Source organism: Lonchura striata, chromosome 19 (genome assembly GCF_046129695.1).
Source record: "Lonchura striata isolate bLonStr1 chromosome 19, bLonStr1.mat, whole genome shotgun sequence".
NCBI lineage: Eukaryota > Metazoa > Chordata > Aves > Passeriformes > Estrildidae > Lonchura > Lonchura striata.
In genome coordinates, this window is record NC_134621.1 from 5,733,811 (window position 1) to 5,757,472 (window position 23,662).

A 23,662-nucleotide genomic window follows, 5' to 3' on the forward strand; every position below is an offset into this window, starting at 1 on the left:
ATACATACATTTGTGTACATGAAGCATGCTTACCACCCTGCAAAATAAAGTAGTGGTTAATATAGTGACTCTATTTGAGTTAATGAATCACAGAATCATTAAAAGAAAAGGTTTCAAAGACTGAGACTTTGGCTGTCAAGTAGGTCAGAGTACTGAGTGCAATGTCCAGATATTTCTTTAATGCCTCCTGAGACAGGGACTCCAACACCTCCCTGGGAGGTCTTTTCCACTATTTAATAACCTTTTCAGTGGAGAAATTCCTCCTGATGTCTAGCCTGACCCTAGCTTGGTGCAGTTTGTGGCCAATTCTCTCATCAAGTCCCTTGTTCCTTGGGAGAAGAGCCTGACTCCCACCTGGCTGCACTCTCTTGTCAGGGAGTTGTAGAGAGGAAGAAAGTCCCCTCTGATCCTCCTTTTCTCCAGGCTGAGCCCCTCCAGCTTCTCCAGTCACTTCTCACAGGACTTACGAGGAACCCAAAACTGGTCAAAAATCACTTGCTAGAACCTTCTTCACTCAAATCCTTTTTGAAGTAAGTGACACCCAGAAGAGAGGCAGATCCAACAGCGTGGGTAGGCCAGCATATGGGTAAGGCTTGGTCCTAAGTGGAATTTATGAGGAACTTCACAATAAATAGTCTTTGGGTGAGAAATAACTTACAACAACATAATTGCTTATTTTGATTTCCTTCCTGCTTTGCTGTATTGTTCCAGGTTTGTTATTTTTATGCTTTCAGTCAGCCTGCTGAGCAGGGGCTGGTCTGTGCTTCAGGCCCAGAAGCTGCTGCAGCCATGGGCTGATGGACTGTTCTGGGGAGACTCAGCTTGTTGCATTTCAGTTACTGCTGGAATCCTGGATGCTGAGAATTTTAAACTTTCTGTGCTGAAAGGCACAGACTTGCAGGAGAGCATTGCATTTAGCCTGGGGCTGTGGAGAGGGCTTCCATAATTGATTAACAGTAGATGGAAAACTTAGAGTTTGGTGTTTTAGAATATAGAAATAAATATGAAGCAAGATGGAAGTTTTAGGGCAGAGGCAGATTGTTCTTTTAATGTTCTTCCTTCTTCTTCACGGGTTTGGGTAATGTTTTGTAATTGGAGAAAAGTCCACATTGCAGGCTTTGAGGAATCAGTTTTTGGCTTAAAAGGGAAAATAATCTATGTGCCATTTCTTAATTGGATAGTTTAGTATTAAAAGACCTTGTAACAAGAGATAATTGTCCATTTTGTGCCTTGCTAATGAAAGACTCAAAGTTGTGAGGCTGTAGCACTGATAAGAAGCAATAAACACCTAATTCTGAACACTAACTATGGTCTCAAGTGCTTTCAATCCTGACCCCAACAGAGGTAGAAAAAATAAGCAGAGAACCCACAAGTTACAAAGATTATGCTTTTTCTCCAGAAAGCAGTGCCTGGAGACCAATATCCCCCAGTGCATCCTGTGTGTGATCCTCAGGCTCTTGTGTTGTGTTTTTTAGGTGGACCAAGCAGCAGCTGGACTTCTGGCCCTTGGCCTGAGGAAGGGAGACCGGCTGGGGATGTGGGGACCCAATAAATACGAGTGGGTTCTTATGCAGTTTGCAACTGCCCAGGCAGGAATCATCCTGGTAAGGAGTTTGCTGTGTCTAGGATTTAGCAATCTACTGGGAAAGGAAATAGAGACAAAGAAGCAATAGGAAATACTGGAGAATAAAGTTTGTTTGTCTGTTTTTCCATGCTCTTACCTGGCATGTCATCTATAGCTGAAACAAGTATTTAAGGGAGATCTGTGCAGCTCTCTGTATCCTTGTCCTCCACTCTGTAAGGAAGCAGGCTGCAGAGAGAGGAGCAGCACAATGTGCTTGCAGCAGCTGTTAATAGGAGATGTGCTTTTCTCTACAGGGCCATTTTTATGTGGGATATTGCTGCCCTAACCAGTTACCAGCTGGTTAGATTTGAAATGTATTGCTTCATGGAACAAAGGCTCACTTAAAAACCTGGTCCAGGCTACTTATCCCTAAAAGCCCGTTTTCATTCAATAGCATGACCAAAATACACCTTTTATTTAGGCAGTGCTCTGTGTTAAGGTCTGTACCCTGCCTTCTGCTCCATTCCCTGCATCCTGGTTCATTCCAGTGGCTGCAGGAATAGGGTGGAGGAGCATGGCTTAGTAGGAACCTGTGGGTAAATTTAACATCTCCTAGCCAGCTCTCCACAGAGTGGCCACTGGATTTATCACAGCTGTCCATCAAGTAACTTGACTTGCACAAGAATTTTGATCTAGTTTAGTGGATTGGATCAGCTAGGTCAACTGGATCAACTCCTGTGAGACAGGAGATCTGGTTTCTATTCCTGAAGCTCTGTTTTGACTATGTGACCTCACATAAATCTCTTTTCCAATTGTTTTTGTTCATACAAACACAGAATTCTGATATATTTTCTGTGAATGTGGAATCCCTGTGGTGGGGAGCTGTTGGTCTGTGTTAGTCTGAGTGTGGCTTAACCCTGGAGGAACTTTTCTGTTGAAATCTGTGCTAGGGGGGAGGGTGTTCAAGGCAAGAAGGTGATCAAATTCTTGTTTCTGGCTCTTCAGGTGTCTGTGAATCCAGCCTACCAGGCCTCTGAGCTGGAGTTTGTGCTCAGGAAGGTTTGTATGGCATGAGCTGTGTGTTGAAGGGGGCTGGGGGGGACATGATGCAGATGAGCTCTTTAAGGTTTGGGTGTAGGGGAAGAGCTGGCTGGAGAGCAGGGCTGGTGCTGGGTGTGTAGAGGGGATGAAGCTGCATTTTGGTGCCCACATTTCTTGATGTTCCCTGTCTGATGGAAACTGCTGTATCCTTCTCATCCCTCTCTCTGCCAACAGCCAGGTACTGCCAGTACCACCCCAACCCAGCCACCACTGTCAGCAATCATTTACCAGGGAAGGAGGGAAAAGATGTAGGACTTGCCCCTCCTGCTCAGGGCAAAAATCACCATCTGGGACTTCAACCTTGAAAGTAGAACCTCAGAAACTACCTCATTTTAACCTCAGGCAGGACCAGTCTACTTGGTAGCTTGATTTCTCCCTCCCATGTTTGTCTGAGGCCGGCTGGCCTTGGATTTAAACTGGTTTAAGTCCTAGGTATTGCCACTGTTCAACATCTCTCTGCTGTCTGATCCTGCCACCTCATCTACCCTTGAATACCTGCCTGGGTTTAAGTTTGTGACATGCAGAGCATTGATCAATTTAAACTGTTCAGGCTCCCTTGCTCAAATAATGAGGAATTCAGGTTTTTAAATATTTGATGGTTAAAAATTAAGATTAATTTTTAAGCTAATTTTTTTTCACTGTGATTTGTTCAGCTACAAGTGAAAGGCTGATATTAGAAGCAAGGGAGCCACTTCTGAATGTTTCTGGCAAGTTAGTTTTACCTAGAAAGTGGATAATTTTAAGCAAATTTCTTTTGTATCAATAACTCTGTAATGGGTTGTTGGGCTGCAATTTGAATTCTTGTTTCATCCTTCCTTTAATGCTCTCAGCAGTCCTGATGGTCACTGCTGTTCTCCTGCATTGGGGTTGAACCCAGGGCTGCAGTGGAGCACCATCTCTTCCAGAGATGTCCTTGAGCTTCCCTGTCCTACTGGAATGTGCAGCTCAGTTCTTCCCTTTTTCCCCAGCAAGGCTTTGGTTTTCCTCTCCTCTGATTTTTTTCTCTGATGTAATCTGGAATCTTGATGGGGTAAGAGCAGAAATGTGCTTCAGCTCCATTGGGAATTCCTCCTGTCTTGCCCTTCCAGATTTGCCAGCATTCCTAGCTTTATTATGCACCTTTAACACTGGGAGCTCTGTGGAGTTCCTCACCACCCTAAGGATTTGTTTGTGTTTGTGTTTATTTGCATAATAAAATTTCTGAATACTTTGGGGCTCTTCTTGTTGGATCCTGTCCATCTGTGCAGTCTGATTGGTATATATGGAAATACGTATGGAATAACCATTCCTTGGATTCCTACTGTATTTCCAGGGCTTGGTAAAAGCAAACTGATGATGAGTTTTCATATTTTACATTCTTTGAAGACAGATCTGCTGCCATTCATGTTGAGACCAAGTGGGAGAGGCCCACCCAGAGACTCTTTATCTTGTACAACGTCAGCCCTTCAACCAGCCCTCCTCTCCCCACACAGCATCTATATTTCACAGCTGGTTCAACCAGAATTGTAGTTTAAAGGAATTAGTAGTAAAAAGCTGCAGAGGCCCAAAACAGCATCAGTCCCCTGGGTTCTGGGCAGCATGTTCCAGAAAATGTTTATCTTCCTTTCTGACAAAGTCCAGAGGATACTTACAAATAATTAATTGAGTGGCCTTTGTCTCCTTATTTCCCAGATGCTGGGAGAATAATGAGAATAGCTGGATAAATATGTAAATAGTTTATTGGACACAAATGCATTTTTTGGAAGATGAAAACAGTTTGCAAATCTGGGTCAAATTCAGCAAAATCTCTGCTGCTGAAAAAGAAATAAAAATTCTTGGAGCAAATCAGGTGTTTTGCTTTGGGATTATGTAAATGTAAGGGTTGAATGAAAAATGTTTTCATTTTAAAAATAGCTAGTGTTTTAAAAAGAGGTGATTAAATCTTAGGAAAAGGAACACCTCAAAAATTCCACAAAAAAAACTTGGCTTGATCTTATAGGCAGATTTTAGAAATCCTTGTTTTTCCAAATTTCCTCAAAAATCCTTATTCCAGATCAACACAAATTAATTTGTTTTGACTTTATTTATTTATTCATATTTTGGGACTGGGCTTTTTGTTAAAGCTGAGACTCATAATCTGAAAAATCAGTTGTTTGCCTTGAGCTCACAACCAAGGGTGTCAATCCTGGGCAAGGAGAGAACTTTGGACTGCAGCTCTACTTTCTTGGCCAGCAAAAATCATCCTGAATCCAGCACTGGGGAAGAGCAAAGCACTGCACATCTGGATCCAGGCTTGGGATGCTGGGTGTGCAGTGACAGCACAGCAGTGCTTTTGGAGGGTTTTGGGGATGCACAGCTGTAAGGGTTCATTTGCTTTATTCATTGGGGAGCCGACCTGTTCCTGTACTGGGGGTTTATCTCTTTATCATGTCCTGACTAACAACCCAGTGTGATTTTTCATGAGTTTCTGTCTCCCTTTACAGGTTGGCTGTAAGGCCCTGGTGTTCCCCAGTCAATTTAAAACACAGAAATACTATGATATTCTAAAGCAGACATGTCCTGAACTAGAAAAATCCAGTCCTGGGGGAATAAAGAGTAAAAGGTGAGTGAGGAACATCTGGTGTCCTTGCACTGACCTCACAGCCACGTCCTGCCTTGTGTCCCCTCAGCTGCACCACGCAGGTTTTGCTGAAGGAGGACCCACAGGAGGTCTCATCTGAAGAGAACAAGTTGGGCTGACCCAGAGGTTTGCCCTGACCAGTGTCTGGGCACTATTCTCCTTGTTCTGGCATTGCTGATGGTATTTTTCTCTCTGCCAGGCTACCTGACTTATCCATTGTCATCATGTGTGACTCTAAGCTGCCTGGCACCTTCCACATGGATGAAGTGATGCAGGCTGGGGACAGCAGCCACCTGAAGCAGCTCAGGGCTGTGCAGCAGACACTGTCCTGCCATGAGCCCATCAACATCCAGTTCACTTCAGTAGGTGCCCTGCCAGCTCCGTGCCCTGGGGTTGGGTTCCTCACTGGGAACACGGGGAAAGATGTGTGCAATGCCACACATCACATTTTGTTCCTGTTTCCCTCTGAGACCAACCTTCCAGCTTCTGCAGTAGGATGGCAAAAGTCTTCTAGTATTTCCTCTTCTTCCATTCTTTTTGTTCAGCTCTTTGTCAAGGGCTGATGGAGATGAGACAGTGCCAGGTGAATTCTGTTCAGCTGAAATTGGGCTATTTTTTGGGATTCAGGTGCTGTTAAAGAAGTAAAAGCAGTCTCCCAGGTCTGATAGAAGAAAAAAGTGCAAGATCACCCCAGAGTCTGCCAGGGGGAAATCTCCCCTGAGCTCATCCTCAGAAAATGTGGTGTTATTGCATAATTCCCTGTGTCTTCCAGGGAACAACAGGAAGCCCTAAAGGAGCCACCCTCTCCCACAGGAACATTGTGAATAATGCCAATCTGGTTGGTCTGAGGCTGGGGATCACAGACCAGGTGGGTTTGATGGGAACAGGGTTTGGGGAGGCCTCTGCTGCAACGGAGAGACCACGTGTGGAGAATGCCAGTGTTTACTCAGGGCAGGATGTTCTGCTGCAAATGACATTGAGGGATATTAATGCATAACATTTTGCATTGCTATAGAACTCATTGATATTTCATTTTAGTTTCATGTGAAGCGTTTTTTTTTAAGGCACAAAAGCTATCTTTTTGTGGAGGAAAAACATGAAATTAATAACTTCATTTTGGTGAATACTCATTTCAAATAATTACAAGACTCTGGATGTTAGCTTTGCATTCTGTTGACTGAGGTTTTAATTTGGTTTACATGACTTGGTTTCATGTCATGTTTACAGTCTTGTAATTCTTATCAGGGTATGACCTCTCTTTTTATGGTTCCTTAAAAAATTGTTAAAGACAAATATTTTCTTTTGTAGTTCTGAAATACTTATTTCTAACACATCAGCTTTGATCCAAAGAATAGATGAGTTGTTTCAATCAGTCTTCAGAGCCTTTGGTGATTAAAAAAAAAAAGAAAGTAAAGTGAATAGCATGTGCCAAGTCCTGCATATTTCATACCTCTCACAGCACTCCCATTCGTCTCTTTTCGTATATAATGTATAAGCAATAGCAGACCAAGGAGTCCAGCAAAGAAGAGACATTGCAGAAGGACAGGATAAAATACTGACATAAAAAAACTTCCCAAACTGATTTTTATTAAAGGTAGGATGTGTCAGTTACGTTTTCACCTAACAGGAACACAGCAGAATGTCAGATTTCCAGCTGAGGGGACCAGGAGAAATGTTTCTGCTCAGATCTTTGCTCTTCAGCAGGGAGATGGGCTGGACACCCCCCGAAGGTCTCCTCTGCTCACTGTTTTCTGGTTGACCCCAGGAGAGTCGCTCTGGGCTCCCTGCGCCTCTCTACCACTGCCTGGCGTCGGTGGGAGGCTGCATGGTGATGGCGCTGCACGGCACCTCCTGCATCTTCTCCTCGCCCAGCTTCGAGGGCAAGGCTGCGCTGGAGGCTGTGTCCCGAGAGAAGTGAGAGCCTGTTCTCTAAGGAGCAGTTCTTGGCCTCGTGGCTCGACTTCTTCCCTTGCCCCAGCTGCCAGGACCTTGCTTGTGCTCTTCCTTCCCACAGCTGAGAGGCAGATTTGCTGCTGCACTCGGCTGCACAGGAGCCAAAGTCTGCCTTTTCAGCTGTGCCTGGGAGCGTGTCACCCTTCTCCTGAAATGAAGGAATCCTTCCTGTCACCACAGGGCTTTGGCTGGGAAGCACAGTGGTGTCTTGGCTTGCTGTGGCTGCTGTGTTTTCACACCTGAACACCCGCCCTCCTTTTCCAAGTCCACCTCTGCTGCTGGGATAGTGTTTCCATATTGTTCCTCAAGTATAGCTTGGGAAACAAAAGAGCTGTTGCTGTGTCTGCATCATACATGTACATATGTCTCTATATTTTATGTAGATTCATGTCTGTGTGTGCTGATGCTGCTGTGCCTGCCTTCATGCTGCTGCTCTGCAGCCCCGGATGGGATGGGATGGATGGCTCAGGATGGGATGGATGGCTCAGGATGGGATGGGTGCTGAGCTGAGGCTGCCCCCAGTTTCCACCTCTGCAGCTTTGCCTTTTTATTCCCTATTCCTCAAGATGCTCCTTCCTCCTTGGCACACCCACCATGTTCATAGACATGCTCTCCCAGCCGGACTTTGACTCCTATGATCTGTCAACTCTCCGGGGAGGTAAGTCCCAGAATTCAAATGGAAAACTCCTGAGAACCAGCATAGTCCTGGTTCCCTGCTGGGAAGCTGTATTTTTAGTTTTGTGAGCACACGTCTCTTCTGGTGGGAAAAATCTAGTTGCATGAGCCTTGTGTTTCCCCTGTTAATTTGATGCTACATTTATTTTCCTTGGGAAATCCTTCCATCATGGTGTATTTTAGGACTTCTTCATCTGAAGGCAGTCTAGGAAAGGACCTTTCTATTTTAGCTACAAGGGGTGGTGTCAAGAGCAGCTTGATTTTCCTTGCCTCTCCAGCCACCACCATGTGGCAGCAGATGCTTTCTGTGTCTCAGGCTAGTGCAGTCCATAAAGCAGAGCCAAGTTCAGATTTTTCTCTCAGACCTGAAGTTTCCTGCCTCTTTCTGAAGTCACTCATCCCCGTGCTGGAGGGTGTGATACAATCAATGTGCTGGAGCTTCCTCTCTTGTCACAGCCCACTTTGGAAATAGCTGGGCAGACCACCAGTCCTATTGAGGCAATTATAGTGCAGAGAGAATGTGGTGCTGGAGCATAAGGAAATATTTTAGCAAGTTACCTAATCATCTCTGCTATGTGCACAATGATCCTGTCTCATCCTGTTCCCCACCAAAGCCCATTTGTTACCCCACCCTCTTGCTCTGTCATCCTAGGTTGGAACAGGTGGCAGTGGGATCTACCTTCTCCCAAAAGGGCTGCTCTGTGCAAGGCAAGAGGAAAGGTTTTTGCTTTTATGGTGATGATTGATGAGAGTGTTTGTCCCACTATAAAAATGTGCCTCTTTCTACTATGAATCTTTAAATTTTTGGAGAACTGTAGGTTGGACTAGGTTTGAATTATATTTTCCTGTTGAGAAAGGCAAATTTGCCTTGCTGCAGCCTTTGCTTCTAGAACAACTAAGACCTGTATAAAAAGATTTAGGAAGTACTTTGACAGGGACCAGTGTATCCCACTGGTCTTGTCAGCATTAAATCTGGGAGTGGAGAGCTGTTTGAGGGACCCTCCTGGGAGTAAATAGCTAGTTTCCAAGATATTTTCCTCTTTCTTCCAGGAATTATTGCAGGCTCTCCTGTCCCCCCTGAGACCATGAGGACAATTATCACCAAGATGCACATGCCAGAGCTCGTGGTGAGTTGTGGTGGCTGTGATCAGACCTGCCAGGGGTGTTTGTCACAGTGAGACACTGAGTTGGGGTGTCTCTGGACCACAGTGGTTCCTGGTGGTCCTGGAGCTGCTGGGATCAGGCTGAAGAGGGAACTGATGCATTTCCTAGGCACGTCTGGCCATCTACATGCAAATGGCTAAGCCAGAAAAGAACCATTTCGTTTTGCCATAAAGGAAATTAATTTGGTACCATGCTGCTTCCCAAGGCTGAGGAAGTCAGATTAGGCTGTTGTTTTTGGCAGACCCTGACTGCACCAGCAGTAGGGTTTTGCAGGGACAGCTCTGTGCTCTGCCACAGACCAGGAGAATTCAGGGCATCTGTCCTGAAGCTGTCTTGGATGCAGCCAGGTTTTTTCCTGGATATGATGTTCTTAATGCTAAGCTAGAAACACCACGGACAGCCTTGGTGCTGCTGCTTGTGCTCTGTCAGGTGACAGCTACCTATTTTTATAGTAAACTTGAATTTGGCCTCACAAAATATTTTCAAGCATTCCTGTGAGAGCTCAGGACTCATTAGGTGTCACATGTTCCTGTTTTGTAGCAAGAGAAATAATAAAACCCTCCCAAACAGTTGCTCTGCCCATGGGATAAAGAGGATTAAGTCTATATTTGTGCCACTGGTCTCATGTTACTCCTGATCCCTCCAGCTCTCAGGCAGACACACAGAGACTTGATTTCATCTTTGCAGCAAGAGCTTTATACAGAAGATGTACATAAGAAAATATACAATTCGATTTCTATATAGGAGGCAGAGGAGTTTTCATCCTCTTAAAGGTCATTTACACTGTTACAGAGGAATAAATAGACATATATTTATATAACTCTTTAGGATTAAAAAACATAGTTGAATTGCAACTGTGGAATTGAAATAGCTGTGACAATAAACCATAGTCATCCTGGTGTCCTGCTAGATCCTCTGGAGTGTGGGTGGGAAGGAGAGGAGGAGGGTGCCTGAGCCAACTGCACCACGCACACCTTCTCCTCTTGGACATTTTGGTGACCCCACAGAGTGGGAGGGAAATCCAGCCTTCAGATGGATCAGATTCCAGTTCCAGTTTTGGGTGTTCCCAGTACTGCTTCCCCTAAAGGACTTCTGGCCAATTTTGGGAGATTGCTGCCTCAGAGCCACTTGGTCACTGCTTCACCTGTTCCCTCAGCCCTGGCCTGCAGGGATCCCCTCTGTGGGTAGGCAGGGGAGTCTCTTTGCATGGGTTGAGACCAATTTTCCTTATCAAGCAGCTGGGGGAGGGATGCTCCTGCTTCCCCATTTGCTCCCTCTGCTCTGGAATGGGAGAGACAGCGGCCAGCTGGTTGACCAGGGATGTGGGTTATGTTTCTTCTGGGAAAGATGACTGTTCTACCAGCAGGATCTAGCCTAGCTTGTCTTAGTATGGGCATGCATAGTTTAGTTTTCAAAAAGGCCTCTTTTAAAATACATAGATGTCGGAAAAGACTGAGAAGGTGGATTCCATCCTTGTGATCAGCAGAGAAGCAGGGATTCAGAGGAGGCTGCAGGTGTTCATATATGTCAGGAGTATTTCCTGACAGGTAGGAGAAGCTCAAGGAAGGACTCGGAAGTCAGTAGTTTTCTGATGGCTGAAGTGACCGGTCACCAGGACGGGCCATGCTGGAGCCTGCTGGCATTAAAAAAGAGAGAAGGCCACACCTTTAAGGAGATTTTTCCAGCAGAGCAGTAAACTTGTAACATTTGCCTATTTTTAAATCAGTGGATGAAGCCCATGCTTGAAAGTGAAGAGTTTGAGCCAAGGAGCTGTTACAGCTGAGGAATGGGTTTGTCCTGTCCCTGAGCTCCTCTGCCAACTCTGGGTGACTCCTGGGGATCTTACCCAAAGTGCTGATGGGCAGGGAGCACTTTCTTGGCAAAGGGAGGAAACTCAGAGTGAAATTTTCAAGTGGACTATTTTGATGCCCTGATTCTGAAAATCCAGGGCAAGTATAGTCTTAGAAACGACCAAGCAGCTTTCCATCTTAAATATAGCCCGTGACCCAAGTCAGTCCTCATCCCTGAAATACAGACCTCTGTCTGTGACAGCTGCCTGGCTCTCAAGGGATGCATGATGAAGTCAGAGGTACTTTCATAAAATTCATGCTCACCACACTGGAGTGGGTTTGTGTAGCTGCATTTTGGCACTGACACCTGAAGGCACTGAGCTTTATCTTCTGCAAGACTAGAATAAATAGTTCCCTATTTCATTAGCACTTGTAAACTTGTTTGAGGGAGCTGGATGGAAAGTGCTACAGAAAAAAAACAGGTCATGGTTTTCTTACTTTCACCATGGAGGAGTGAACTGGGATCAAGTTTAGGCAGGGAAAGACAATTAAGAAGGGTCAGACCTGTAAATAAACTAAGTTTGAGTACTGTGGTTTAGAAAACTGAAGTTTTTCCGTGCTTAGTGCAGAACTTTTCCTGCCCTGTATGGAATGACTGGTATTTCCATCTCTAATCCATAAAACCTTCTGGCACTACAAGAGAAATAATCACTTGAGAAAGGCGCAGAGCAGCTGGCAGAATCCCTGACATTTTGGTCATAAATTTCCTTTCTCCACCCTGATGTGCATATCCTTAGTGAAGTGGGGATCAAAAGGCCATAACACGGCACAATGCCCACCTCTTTCCATACAATGCAGTGCAGGATCACTGCACTTGGCTTAACAAATGAGCAAAGGTCCCTTCCCCAAGACCTTACAAACTTCCAGGCTCATTCAAAGTTCTCTGGAATCCCAGGCCTATTTCTGGGATGGCAAAAAGTAAAACGCTTGGGGTGGAGTGATGACAATTGTGGCTTTTTTGCTCCTCTGCAGGCTGAACTTAATACCCCTTGGTAGTTTCCAGCTGTGGAAGGTGTCTGTGTGATCAGTTTTCATAGTTGGTGTTGGTTTTGGTAGCTGTTAGCAAAAGTTCATTGCTGGAGGGGAAGGCAGCCTGGTCTCTGAATCACCTCCTGGCTAAGGACACCTTACCCAAAGAATATTTGCTGTCTTGAACCTCCCTCCTCTGGGATACTTATTTGAAGACAACAGCCGTTGTTTTTAAATGTTTAATTGTTTTTAATTGTTTTTAAAGACCCGACTGTCTTGGAGGGAATTGTAATTGTGGAAAAGCAGCTGGGTCAAGAGCTGCTCCTTATGAAAGGTAACTTTCATGGGCAGTCTGGGGCCAGACTTCCCAGCAATGCCCTGCCCTGGATTTCACATCAGACCTGGAGGACCTTTATAGGGCAAAGGGCTGAGCATCTCCAGTTGATTAGAAAAGTAAGGTTTGTGTGGTCCCAGCTCAGGGTAGGAGTCAGCTAAACACGCCTTTGTTTTGATATATAGTGTCTATCCCTTTTGCATAACAATTACACCTTGACTTGAAATGGGGCTTTGGTGTTAGGACAGGTATGTGTCACCACAGTGCCTGAAGCGTGACTGAGGCTTAAACCCTGAAGGTTTTGAAGTAATTCTGTGTGTATTTTCAGGATCCTTACTTCTCTATTTCATATTCACTTGCATGTTTTGTCCTTAATTCCTGCCCCAGGCCTCTCTTTAGCCCTATATTTTTTCACAGAGTTGATCCTATCCCTGATGCTACAGGCAGGTTCTCTGCTATGGGAGCTCGTGCAGCCAGGAGATGGTGCAGCTCTTAGCACAGACATCTGTGGCTGGATGGATAGCTGCTGTAGGCCAAACCCTGGTGGCATTTAAGACTGGTGCCACAAAAGGTGCAGGGGCTTCTGGTGCAACTAAAGGGGAACCATCTTACGTGTTTAATGGCGGCTCCCCTTCCTGGACCTCTTGGTGGGCAGCTTGCAGGAGCGGAGGGCCGGGGTGTCCCTGATGGGCTGTCCCCGGTACTGGGCTGGCGTGGAGCAGCTGTCCTCAGCACGGGTGCGGTTCCCTTTCAGCCACCTGTGACACAGGGAGGAAGGAAGGGAGGAACTTGAGAAAGGGGCAAACCACGGGCATCAGAGAGAGCTGCCAGCTGTGCCCGCCGTGTCCTGGCGCAGGCTGGGCTGCGGCGGTGCCGTACTTGCGCAGAGGTGCCAGCTGGCAGCTGCAGTGCCAGGGGTTTCGGGAGATTGTCAGCGTCTCCATCTTGTCAAAAGGGAAGTTTCGGGGCAGTTGGGTGAGCCGGTTGTTCTCCACGTGGGCGGTTTTCAGCGCGGTCACGCCGGCGAACGCGTTGTCTGCAAACTGAAGCACAAAGGTTTCTGGTGAGGAACGTGGAGGTGGGGAATGGGGACTCCTAACCTGAGCTCCTCTGTTCCAGACTTTGAGTGTCATAAGAACAAGGCACTGGGACGTGTTGCCTAGAGAAGTGTCGGAATCCGTGCTATTGATGATTCTGAGATTGTAGAAAGTCTCTGTCTTTGAGCCCTGTAGCCAAAGCAGAAGCCATAATTGGTCTGTGCTGGTTTCCAGGTTGTTTATTCTGTTTATCTCTCACATGTTCTGCTGCCCTGCCCAGCTCTGTCCTGCAGGGCAGCGTGTGGGGCTCTGCCCTCAGTGGGATGTGACAAACATTCAATACCAGAAACTCCCTGGGCTGGATTTACAATAATGTGCCAATATCTGTCACCTATGTTGGACAGTGTGTCCCCAGCCTGAACCAACAGAAAAATGCCAACACCACAGTGAAACATGGAGGGCATGAAGAGGGATAAAAAGGACAAGGCACACCAAATTTCCTCCATCTTGTCCCCTTTGGACCCCTAATCTAGAATCCTAAAATTTTACTTTTGCACCTGTGCCACACTTAATTATTACTTATATCAAACACTCAGAGCTTGTAATTTATCCTGTAAGATTGAAAACTCTTTTCCATGGCCAGAGATCACAGCCAGTGTCTCTGGGGGCTCTGTCCAGGGGGGTTCCTGACCCCTGCCAGGGTTCCAGACCTGCCAGGGCAGACAGAGGGATGTCCTGTACTCCCACAGAGAAGTTGCGAATGTGCTGTGCCTGGAAGCGTTCAAGGCCAGGTTGGACAGAACTTGGAGCAACCTGGTGTCCTTGCCCATGTCAGGGGCTTTTGGAAAGAGATGATCTTTAATGCCCCTTCCAGCCCAGGTTATTCTATCATTCTATGAAGCATGGAGAGAGCAAGTGAAGAAGCTGTGAACAGGGATTTGGCTTGCTGGACACTGTATACTTGAGAGGCAGCAGACTGGTGGGCTCGTGGTTGATGGAGTGTCCTACAAGGAGAGATATGTCCCAAATCCATGTGGGATTGTCTTTGCAGCCCCATCCCTAAATAAATTGAAGTCTGGCAACCCTTTTTATTTTTGAGCCATACTTCTCCATTCTAAATGAAGATATATTCTCATCTATTCCTTTCTAAGGCTGGAAATCCTCCCAAGGCCTGTTGCCTTGCCTGGAGCGACTGAAGGAGGAGTGTTTGTGGCCTCTGAAGGGGCTGTAGACTTTGGCAGTGCCTGGGGGCTCTGAGTGGAAATTTACACTTGGCATTTGAGCAATGCAGAAATACAGGCAGGTTTCCAGCACCTCAGCCTCCTCCATTTTTTCTCATTTCCAGTGGGTTTTTTTCACAAGGGATGCTGTAAAATTTGTGCTTTCTTGGTTGATAGAGAGGCTTTAAGGTAGAGTCTCCCTTAAGAAAGCTGTCAAAAAGCAAGAGAGGCTGTAGAGCTGACTTTGCAGCCCTCTCCTCTCTTCCCTGAGGCCTCATCCCTGATGTTTTTCAGCCCATGGTTATTCAAGTTGGAAAGTTGTTGAAAGCAAACCCCTGAACAGGAACTTCCATGGCAGTGGCAGACAGGAGAGGGGCTCCCTGACAAAGCACAAAGCTCTTCTTAGCTATGACAAACCATTTCTCCTCCCTCTCAATGTGGGGGGGAAGTTTTCTCTAAAGGTTGGAGAGGACACTTGCTAGGTCTTCCCAAAGCCCCAGGACCTGTGCTCCCATTTCTGAAAAGAACCTTGCACTTCTCATGGACCATCAGGGCGTGTTCATGCTCCCTAAACTGAAAAGCTTGACGGAGGAAATGCACTATTTTAAGCCATGAACTTTTGTCATCTCCCAAATTAAGCATTGCTGGATGGGGTTAGAGCATAGCCAGATCCTTGTAGCTGTTGGACAGTCAGTATTGGTCTTCTCCTTCCAAAAGTGAGCTAACCCCAGGAGGTTGGACTGTGCTGATAGTGGAGCTGCTCTGAGGGATGCTGGCACGCCGTGCAGAGGGCTGGGAAGGCTGGACAGTGGTGTTACTGTCTCAGCTGCTCATTCCTCTCCCAGCCCCATGAGAAGAGTTCACATCTGCTGCTAACAGCTACAGAGCCGCCTGCCAGACCGTGTCTTTGGGAAGAAAAGGGTGATTTTTATCCCTCATTTAGATGGAGGTTTACTGCTGTTGAGTTATTTTATGCTGAATACACAGATGGGGGTGCTTGTCTCATGTTGAGGTACAAGGAGGGTCCTGGCCTGTGCAGCACAGCCCTGTGGGGTCTGGTGTGGGTCTGTGATGCTGGGGGGGAATGGGAGCTCCAGCTTTTGCTCAGGCTCTCCCTTTTGCTCAGCTGTAATTTAGGCTGGAGTAGAATTGCGTGGGTTTACACTTGGTCAGCTCAAAAATCTTGCAGGCATGCAGGGAAGAGCTAAGGACAGCATGTTTGTGGAGGAGAAAGGGCTACAGTAAAGATGCCAGCAGTACCTAGAGCATTTGGTGGTGATTCCCTGGATCGTGTGGCCTCTGTGATTAGATGTCTCTTAGCAGTGCAAAGTTCACACGTGGGCTGTTTGGGTATGAGGCCTTTGAAGATTTGAAGGGAAAATTAGATGGAAGCTTTGTATTTGCAAGCTCTAAAGTTGCACCCCTATTAGTGCTGATCCCATAAACTGATGTCCTGTTGGGCTGCTGGGGAGGAAAGGAGGCACTGGCTGCACAAGAGCCTTTTATGTTCCTACTTACAGGTGGTCACTGTAAAAAAAAATCCTTTTTGCTGGCTAGAATTGTTAACCATTGGTTCTTGGTCAAACCAAGGATGCTTGTTTCCCTGGAACATCCCAAACTCTAATTTCTTCAACATGTAACTTGGAAACTCTGATATCTCTAGCTGGTACAACATTAGACTGCAATATTTGATTGAAAGTGCCTTAGAACTGAGTCTACAAAAGTGCTGTAACAGAACATTTAAGATCTTGCCTAGTGAGGTAAATGAATCCTTTTCAAGTGTTGAGTTTGCTCAGTCTCATACTGGAGAGGTTAATGATCAGAGTGGACAAGGCAAATAAATACTTAAATACTGAATAAATACTTAAATACTGAAGTTACTACTGAACTGGTTTAGTTAGTGTTGTTCTGCACCTGAACAAGCTGTAATTCCAGTTTTTGAGCTTTTTTGGATTCTATCTCCCTTTGAAAACTCTGTGGTTTTTTTGCATTTCTTGTAGCTTGCATGTGATCTGCTCATCACTGTGAGACTGAGTTGTGAAGAAATTCTCTTTTTCATCCCATCTTCCTGCATGTGGTGGGTGTTGCTTTGCCGTGCAGTCCCACCCTGCCTCACCTGAAAGCTCTTTGGTTTTCCTGGCAAAGCATCATCCCAGGGAGATCTGTTCTGCTCTGCCTGCACCACCCTGTCTTTCCAGCCCTGGGGGACTCACCCGGGACATCAGGCTGCATCAGGATGCTGTGCTGGCTTCTGCAGCACTGCCTGGCTTTTCAAAGTGATTCCCTGAGTGTGATACTCCTGACTGTGGATCCTGCTTTCTCACAGAAAAAGGAGGGGGTTGTTTTGCCCTTCAGGATACCTGAATGTCCCTCCTCCCCTCCAGTGGGAACAGGGCTCCTTTGTAAGATGCTGGGAGAGTTCCTTTTGAGAGAGCATCAATAAACAAACCTTTCTTTGTAACGTGTCAGGTTGGGAGGCACTGGGGAGGTGAAGGTCTGTACCTCTACCTGTCTGCAAGGCAGGGGGAAGAAACCAGGACTGTTCACAGCCCCTCCAAGGAGCCTCCCTCCCCTGATCTACAGCAGGTACCTGGGCTGAGCACAGGAGGCAGAGCAGTTCAGCTCTGCAAGGTGGAAGTGCGCTCCACCATGAGGGACGTGCTCACCTCTCATCCCTCACCTTGTTTCTGTGAGTATGGAAGGTTCCTATTTGTCCTGGAGCATCCCAGATACCTTTCTCGGTGTCTGGTGTCGCCTCCAGTCTGGGAGGGAATGCACTGCCTTGCATCCATCCAGAGGGCCTAATCAGTTCCAGATAACTTGGTTTTGCATAAATAACAGAGGGGTGGGGTGTGCTCTCTCATCCCTCGCTTGAGCCACATCAGGGTGTAGTCAGTGCCTTGCTGCCTGCAGAGCCTACAGATCTGCATCTCCCCTCTCCTCTGTAAGGGAGGATCAGCAAACCAAGGGCTTAGTAAAGGGGAAGAAAAGCAAGCCCCATGCTTCTGATCTGGAGCAAGTGGAAGGAGAAGAGACTCACCTTCTTCAGTTTCATGTTGTCCAGGTGGAGTGTCTGCAGGTATCGCCCAAAGGACTGGAAGGCGTTGTCAGGGATGACCTCAATTGGGTTGTGAGAAAGTTTGAGTTCCTCCAGCACTCTCAGCTTACTCATTGCATTCACAGGGTAGCTGCTCAGCTGGTTCTTGTCCAGGTGGAGGACAGCAAGGTTTTCTACATCCTCCATGGCCCCAGGTAGGAGGTTGGTGAGGGAGTTATCGGAGAGGAAGAGCCAGCGCAGATCTTTAGCCCCATTGAAGACCCCTGGTTTCAGCTCCTGGATTTTATTGCTGCCCAAGTGCAGGATGAAGAGGTTGACAAGAGGGGAGAGGAGCCCTTTGGGTAGGTCTGGGATCTTATTCTTGTCCAGGTACAGGTAGGTGAGATCAGAGAGATCATCAAAGGCTCCTGGCTTTATGACACTGATCTGATTGTCAGTGAGGTAGAGGTAGACCAGGCTCTTGAGCCCCCGGAAGGCTCCGGTGGAGATCTCCTTAATGCGAGAGCTCTGGAGGTGCAGGGACACCAGCTTCTTCATGTCACGGAAGCCGTTGGTGGGCAGGATGGGGAAGTTGTTCCTCTGCAGGTTGAGCAGCCGCGTCTGCTCGGGCACTTTGGGGATCTTCTTCAGCCCCACGTTGTCACAGATGACGTGCTGCAGGTCTCCGCCGTGGCAGTGGCAGCTGGGGGGACATGCCTGCATGGTGGAGACGAGACATGCCAGCAGGCTGAGGACAGTGAGGAGGAAGCCTGACCCATTCATGGTCAGATCTGGAATTAAGTGTGGTGGGAAGAGAAGCGGGAGGAGGAGAGTGACGGGTGGGAGAGAGAGAGAGAGAGTAACCGGGTTTGCAGCATACTGAACACAGCCCTATTTATAATGTTATTAAAAAGCAAAATCCCTTCCCACAAACCACAGGCAGCAGCCAGTTGGAAACAACTGGCTTTGGGAACTTACTGTGAGCTTAACCCCTTGGCACCAGGCAGAGGAGTGTCCATGGCCCTGCTGCTGAGCCATGTGCAGAGGCAGTTTTCATCTCTGGAGGAAAATAGGAGGCAAATACTCAGGAAGAACCAATGCAGACCTGCTCTGTGGAGAACCTCCCTGGTCCCTGCTGAGCAGGGCCCAGATTCATCTGCAGGGGGGGAAACAGCCTGGTTTGGTTAAACAGCATAGCAGGGAGCACTGCTGAGCTCCACAGCCACCTCCTGCTGCAGCTTCCAGCAGGATCTGGGTTCTGTTTAGCCTCAGCTGATTTGGGGAGAAGCGCCTGGTCCTGTTCTCACAGAGGAAGGTTCCTGGTGGCGGGGTGGGGTGCCTTTTTTCACTGATTCAAGAGGAGTTTGCCTAAACAGGGATTGGAGAAGGTGGGAGCTCTATGGGGTCATGCCAAAGGCCAGCAGCGCAGCAGTTGCTCTTGCAATGCAAAATTTTGGTTGAACACTTCCAGATCTAGGCTGCATTGAAGAGCTGGCCAAGAAAGGGAGTGCAAAAACAGTCTTAGCTTCTACTGTGTCTTTTCTTTTGAAGAGTTGAGGATAATATGCATGGTCAGGACATCTGGTGCCTTCCAACAAGGGATGGGGCAGGGATGTGGTGGGCTAGGCAGTGGTGTGGAGGTTGGTGGCAGTGCCTGTGGCTCTCGAGGCAGAGTTGTGGAAAGGGAAAAGTGTTGGTAAAGGGATGGAGAGCTAGCAAGACAAAAGAATCACTGCTGGAACTGGGAGTGGCATCTGCCTTGGCTCCTGTCTTAGGGTAGCAGTGGCAAAGGTGAATTAACACCACAAGGGATGTCCCCTGCTCTCCCAATTAAGAAGGCTAAAGCAAAGCAGTTAAAAGCCCCAGCGCCTACTTCTGTGAGTGTGAAGAGAGAGATCCAGGGGTTGCAGGGTGGGGTTTGGAATTGGAACATTTTGAACTGATTTCCAGCCAGTTCCTGGCTGCAGCAAACAGCTGAGAGCCGAGCATATAACTGTGAGCTTGTTGAGATTTCTGCTCCTGAGGCTGGCTGCGCAGCCCCAGTGGAACCCGTGCAGAGGCGAGACGGGCTCAAGAAAGGGAGGAAATCCAAGGGCTGACTTAGGACACAGAGTGGCTCATTCAGTGGGATTCCTGGGTTTTTCCATTGTTGCAGTGAGGAATCAGCCGGCGCCGCCGCGCGTGCTCGGGACTGTGTTATTCAAAGGGCCTGGCAGCCCTGCTCTGGGCAGCAGCTGCCAGTCTGGGCAGTGTTTGCACTGCAGGACTAATTTGGGGCAGAAAGGAGGCTTCTGGGGTGGGAATGTGGTTCTGGTGAGCCTGTGGCCAAACAATGATGTCATGTGGGACCTTGGTGCAAACCAGGCCATGTCAGGCTTTCAGTGTTTGTCAGCCCTGGGGTGTGCTGCCATGGAGCAGCTCACCTCAGCAGCAGAGCTTCTCACCTCTGGAGAGGTGCTCTGACCTTGAGAGCTCCATGCTCCTGCTGGAGGACCTTCTGGGTACTGTGGGATTTAAAACTCTTTGATCAAAACAATGGTATTTTGGCTTATGCCTGGTTCAGTAGGCACCACAATGGTCATGCACATGCTTTTCTCTCTGGAGAAGCTCATTGAGTGCCTTGGTCAGGATGTTTGAGACAGAGAAGCAAGAGACAGACAGAACCTTCCGTGTTTTCCTTGTGTTTTCCTTCTTTGCCTCTTTAGTTTGCTGTTCTGTGATTCTGACAGTGCCCCTGAGTGTGCACTGCTCATAAATCTCAGGCAGGGAGCTGGGGGAATGATTGGAAAAGACAAAAAAATTACCTTTGAATCATCATCTTCTATCTATTAATTGATTTTATCATTTTCTCTCTGAGCAGGTTCAACCACTTTAATTTTCACTGTAATACTTCGATTAACAATTCCTGCAGTTATGTTATTCTGTGCAAAAGCAACTGGTGGGTGATATTTAAAACCCTGCCTGTTTCTGCTGGACACTGAATCTGGGGACTGAATCTGTGCTCCTTCACTGAGAGTCTGGCACTTGGATTTCCCATCCCCTTGCAAAAAAAAAAAAAGTCATCTAACAGCTTACTGCTTCTGCAGAGATTTTGGCCAGTGTGGGTCAGGTTGGAACAAAAAGCTGGTGAGGACCTTGCAAACCCCATCCATAAATACATCCTGCCCCTCTGTATTTCTGGAACAAGACTCTTTTCAATGGTTAAACTGCTCAAACCTCCTTCTCTTTCTTCCTCTCAGGATAAAATTCACTTTCTTCCACCCTTTATCTGTTTGCTGGCTGAAATTGCAGATTTGGGGGGACGGAGACACTCTCTCCCTGCAGGGATGGGTGTGCTGTGGACACTGTGGACTTCACTGTGGACACCAGTGAAGTGTAGCTTCCATGTGAAAATGCTGGGCTATAGCTGCCACCATGCTGGTGTGAGGTGGGAAGCTGTCCCTGCTTCAGCACTCCTGCCAGTCCTGATCCTGAACTATAGTTTAGGTGGATGCCAGGTTATTACTGGTGCAACAGTGGAGTAGCAAGAGGGAAAAGGTGTCTGTTCCTCAGATCCATTTCTCCAGACTCAAATGGTGAATAAAAGGAAGTTCTTTCCTTTAGTATTTTTTGATTTCCATGCCTCGGCAAGCGCATTCCTGTGGTGGGAGCTGTTTGGCATCTGCCACAGCTGGCACCTCTCCCCTGGCTCCAGGCTGTTTGTGTTTTGAGCTGCTCACTGGACGGCTCTGCTCTTCCCACACCGGGTTTTGCAGCCCTCAACTGGCCAGCAAATGTCCAGCCATCCTCAAAAGCCAGCCTGGGTCCCACTCGTGGGTGGTTTGCAGTCTGCAGGTGACAATGGGGCAGTGTTGGTGTCCCCATGGCCAGCTCCTGCCTCACACATCCCCTGGGACCAGCACTGCAAGGACATTGAGGCAGGATTATCCTGCCACCTCTGTTTCTTAATTGATTAACAGTTCTGCAAACATTCCTGGTGATTTGCAGATGCTGGACTCCCCTTCTCTCCTCTTTTGAGGCATTGTGGGCTAAGCAAATAGAGTTTTTGAAGCAGTATAAATATAGATTTGGGGTGTTTCTTTGATGCTGCAGGTCTGACCTAGTTTGGTACAACACTGGAGATGGTTTAATCTTTATTTTTATATGTATGAACAGTTCTGGCATAGCAAGACAGCTCCATAGTTAATTGTCCATTGCTCTTTTAAGCCTGATTCTGTAGCTTTTGGGGCTCCAGATCTGGTTTCCTGTGACAATGCAGACTTGCAATCACCTTCTGGGAGTGGCACCAGTGTGGCTGGCCTTGGGGTGCAGCCCTCCTCATTTTGGCTGAAGCTGGGGCTCAGGCAGTTCTGGGGGTGTCCTGGAGTGTCCCAGCTCTTGTGGAGCTGAGCCCCTGGGTGCTGGGCTGGGAGAAGGTGCAAGTTCAGCAGTGTCCCATGGATTTGTCCCAAGGGTGGAGTACACTCCACACAGTGTTTGAGGAGCTGTGGTGGTGGGCAAAGGGGAGTCCCTGAGGCTTTCCTGGGTTCCCCTCTCTTCCAGGCAGCTCCTGTCCCAGCAGTAGCATCCAGGGCTCTGAGTTCAGACCTGAATTGCCATTTTTATTTTAAATACTTGAAGAGTCCCTATACTGCAGTGTGAGGGCTGCTTGTTGAGCTGGAGGAGGTGATGGTGGGTCTACCTCCTTCCTTCTGATGGTTTTCTTCCACTGTAACATGGCCTCCACCCATTGATCTGCTGCCAGTTTGGCTTCCCATTGATGTCCACCCACCCTTCCCTTCTGCTGATTCCAGCAGCTGCTGGATGAGGCTCTTGGCCTCTCCAGTGAAGCTCACCCAGCCCTTACAGCCTCTCCCAGCCCTGCTGTGTCCACCCTGCAAGGCACCAGATGTTCCCTAGCATCTCCCTGCTCTGGCCAGGGCTCTTGTCCTGGTTTGCAGAGCCTTCTCCCCTTGTGGAGCACCACTGATCCATGCAAGGCTTCTGACTTTCCCAAATGTTCCCCCGCCATTAGTTCCCTCTGTTCTCAAAATGGAAAATGTGGTGACAACATTTCTGCTTGTCCTTGGCCTCCTCGTCCCACCCCACCTTGTTTTGGGGAGGACCTGATGAGTAGCTGGTTTCTGTAGCTGTGGAAATGGGCTGTGAGAACATTTAAAATGCCTCATGGATGCAACATGATTCCAGACTTCCAGCCATGTGTTTGGTCGGAGCTGAGCTCTCCAAATCCATAAAACCTCCAAAACCTTTGCTCCTAGATTTTTGCTGAATTTCCTTCTCCAATAGCTTTCAGCATCCCGATGCCCCCAAACCATTGGTTTTCTACCTTCACGTGACACTTTCTACATTTCCTCTCACTTTTTGAATTTAATTTCACTTTTCCCAAATGCATTGGCATCAGCAATAGGGATGATGGAGTTAATTGCACGGCAAAGACCTTTTATGGCACTGTGGATAAACCAGTGACTGCCCATATCTTTGCTGGTTGCCACTGGGCAGCACTTCTGCACTGCTGGCAGGAAGGGGGAAACACTTCCAAGCCTCAAGTCTTCTGCTTGGCCTGGAGAGAAGAGAGGAGCTTTAACTCAAGAGCACGAGGAGCAGCCTGTCCTCACTGGGCAGTCACAGGAGATTCATTCCCAGTCTCAGCCTGGGCACTCTGGGTTGTCCTTTTGGTCTCCTCCTGAGGCAAAGCCATTGCATGCCACAGCACAAAGAAGGTGCTTTGGGCACCTAATATTTCTGGGCTCTCTTTTAAGCCCCATCCAAACTGGGACTCTCTGACAGCTCTCTTGGTGGAGAGATGTCAACAGGGTGGTCACCCTTGGAGATTTTTGCTGCAAGACCTGCTTGTTTGTGTCCTGATGTTTTTGACACAAAGATGGTACTGTTGCTGGGGAAGGAAATGAGATCTCAATGTGCACAGGCTGGATGCGATCAGAAGTTGTTTTTTTGCAGCAGCAAAGTTGACCTGAAGGTTCAGGAATATTCCAATATGATTTGGGATAGTGGGATATCTCTAAAGCAAGGAGATGCGTGTCCCCAGGGGACAGAAACGTTTAGAGTGATCTTGGCAGTGAGCAGGGGAAATGGCAGTGAGTGAGGCAAGGTTCTTGCTCAGTTAAGAATGATTTGGAGCTGGCTGTGATGGGAAGGAAT

At 47.6% G+C, this 23,662-nt stretch overlaps 2 protein-coding genes across 2 annotated transcripts in view; one reads left to right on the forward strand and one right to left on the reverse strand.

Annotated features, from left to right (window-relative positions):
- The window catches only part of ACSF2 (acyl-CoA synthetase family member 2), a 36,815-nt gene that overhangs the window by 6,595 nt on the left and 6,558 nt on the right, over nt 1–23,662 (forward strand). Inside the window, exons 3-10 of the mRNA XM_021554988.3 lie at nt 1,476–1,604; nt 2,570–2,623; nt 5,128–5,246; nt 5,464–5,626; nt 6,037–6,132; nt 7,030–7,178; nt 7,784–7,875; nt 8,943–9,019. Of these exons, the coding sequence (XP_021410663.2) occupies nt 1,476–1,604; nt 2,570–2,623; nt 5,128–5,246; nt 5,464–5,626; nt 6,037–6,132; nt 7,030–7,178; nt 7,784–7,875; nt 8,943–9,019 (879 nt within the window). The remainder of the gene's footprint in view (nt 1–1,475; nt 1,605–2,569; nt 2,624–5,127; nt 5,247–5,463; nt 5,627–6,036; nt 6,133–7,029; nt 7,179–7,783; nt 7,876–8,942; nt 9,020–23,662) is intronic.
- CHAD (chondroadherin) lies at nt 12,826–18,344 on the reverse strand. Its single transcript, XM_021554891.2, has 3 exons — nt 17,507–18,344; nt 13,089–13,252; nt 12,826–12,967 (listed from the first exon to the last, which is right to left on the reverse strand). The coding sequence occupies exons 1-3, from the start codon at nt 18,284–18,286 to the stop codon at nt 12,826–12,828; spliced, it is 1,086 nt and encodes a 361-aa protein (XP_021410566.1). The 5' UTR covers nt 18,287–18,344.

Excerpts from the sequence above, each read along its gene's own strand:
- CHAD (XM_021554891.2), bottom strand. The coding sequence starts at position 18,286 with ATGAATGGGTCAGGCTTCCTCCTCACTGTCCTCAGCCTGCTGGCATGT. Across the intron at positions 13,253-17,506 it reads ACAACATGAAACTGAAGAAG|TTTGCAGACAACGCGTTCGC; the intron begins GTGAGTCTCTTC and ends TTTGTGCTTCAG. Across the intron at positions 12,968-13,088 it reads CAGCTGGCACCTCTGCGCAA|GTGGCTGAAAGGGAACCGCA; the intron begins GTACGGCACCGC and ends CCTGTGTCACAG.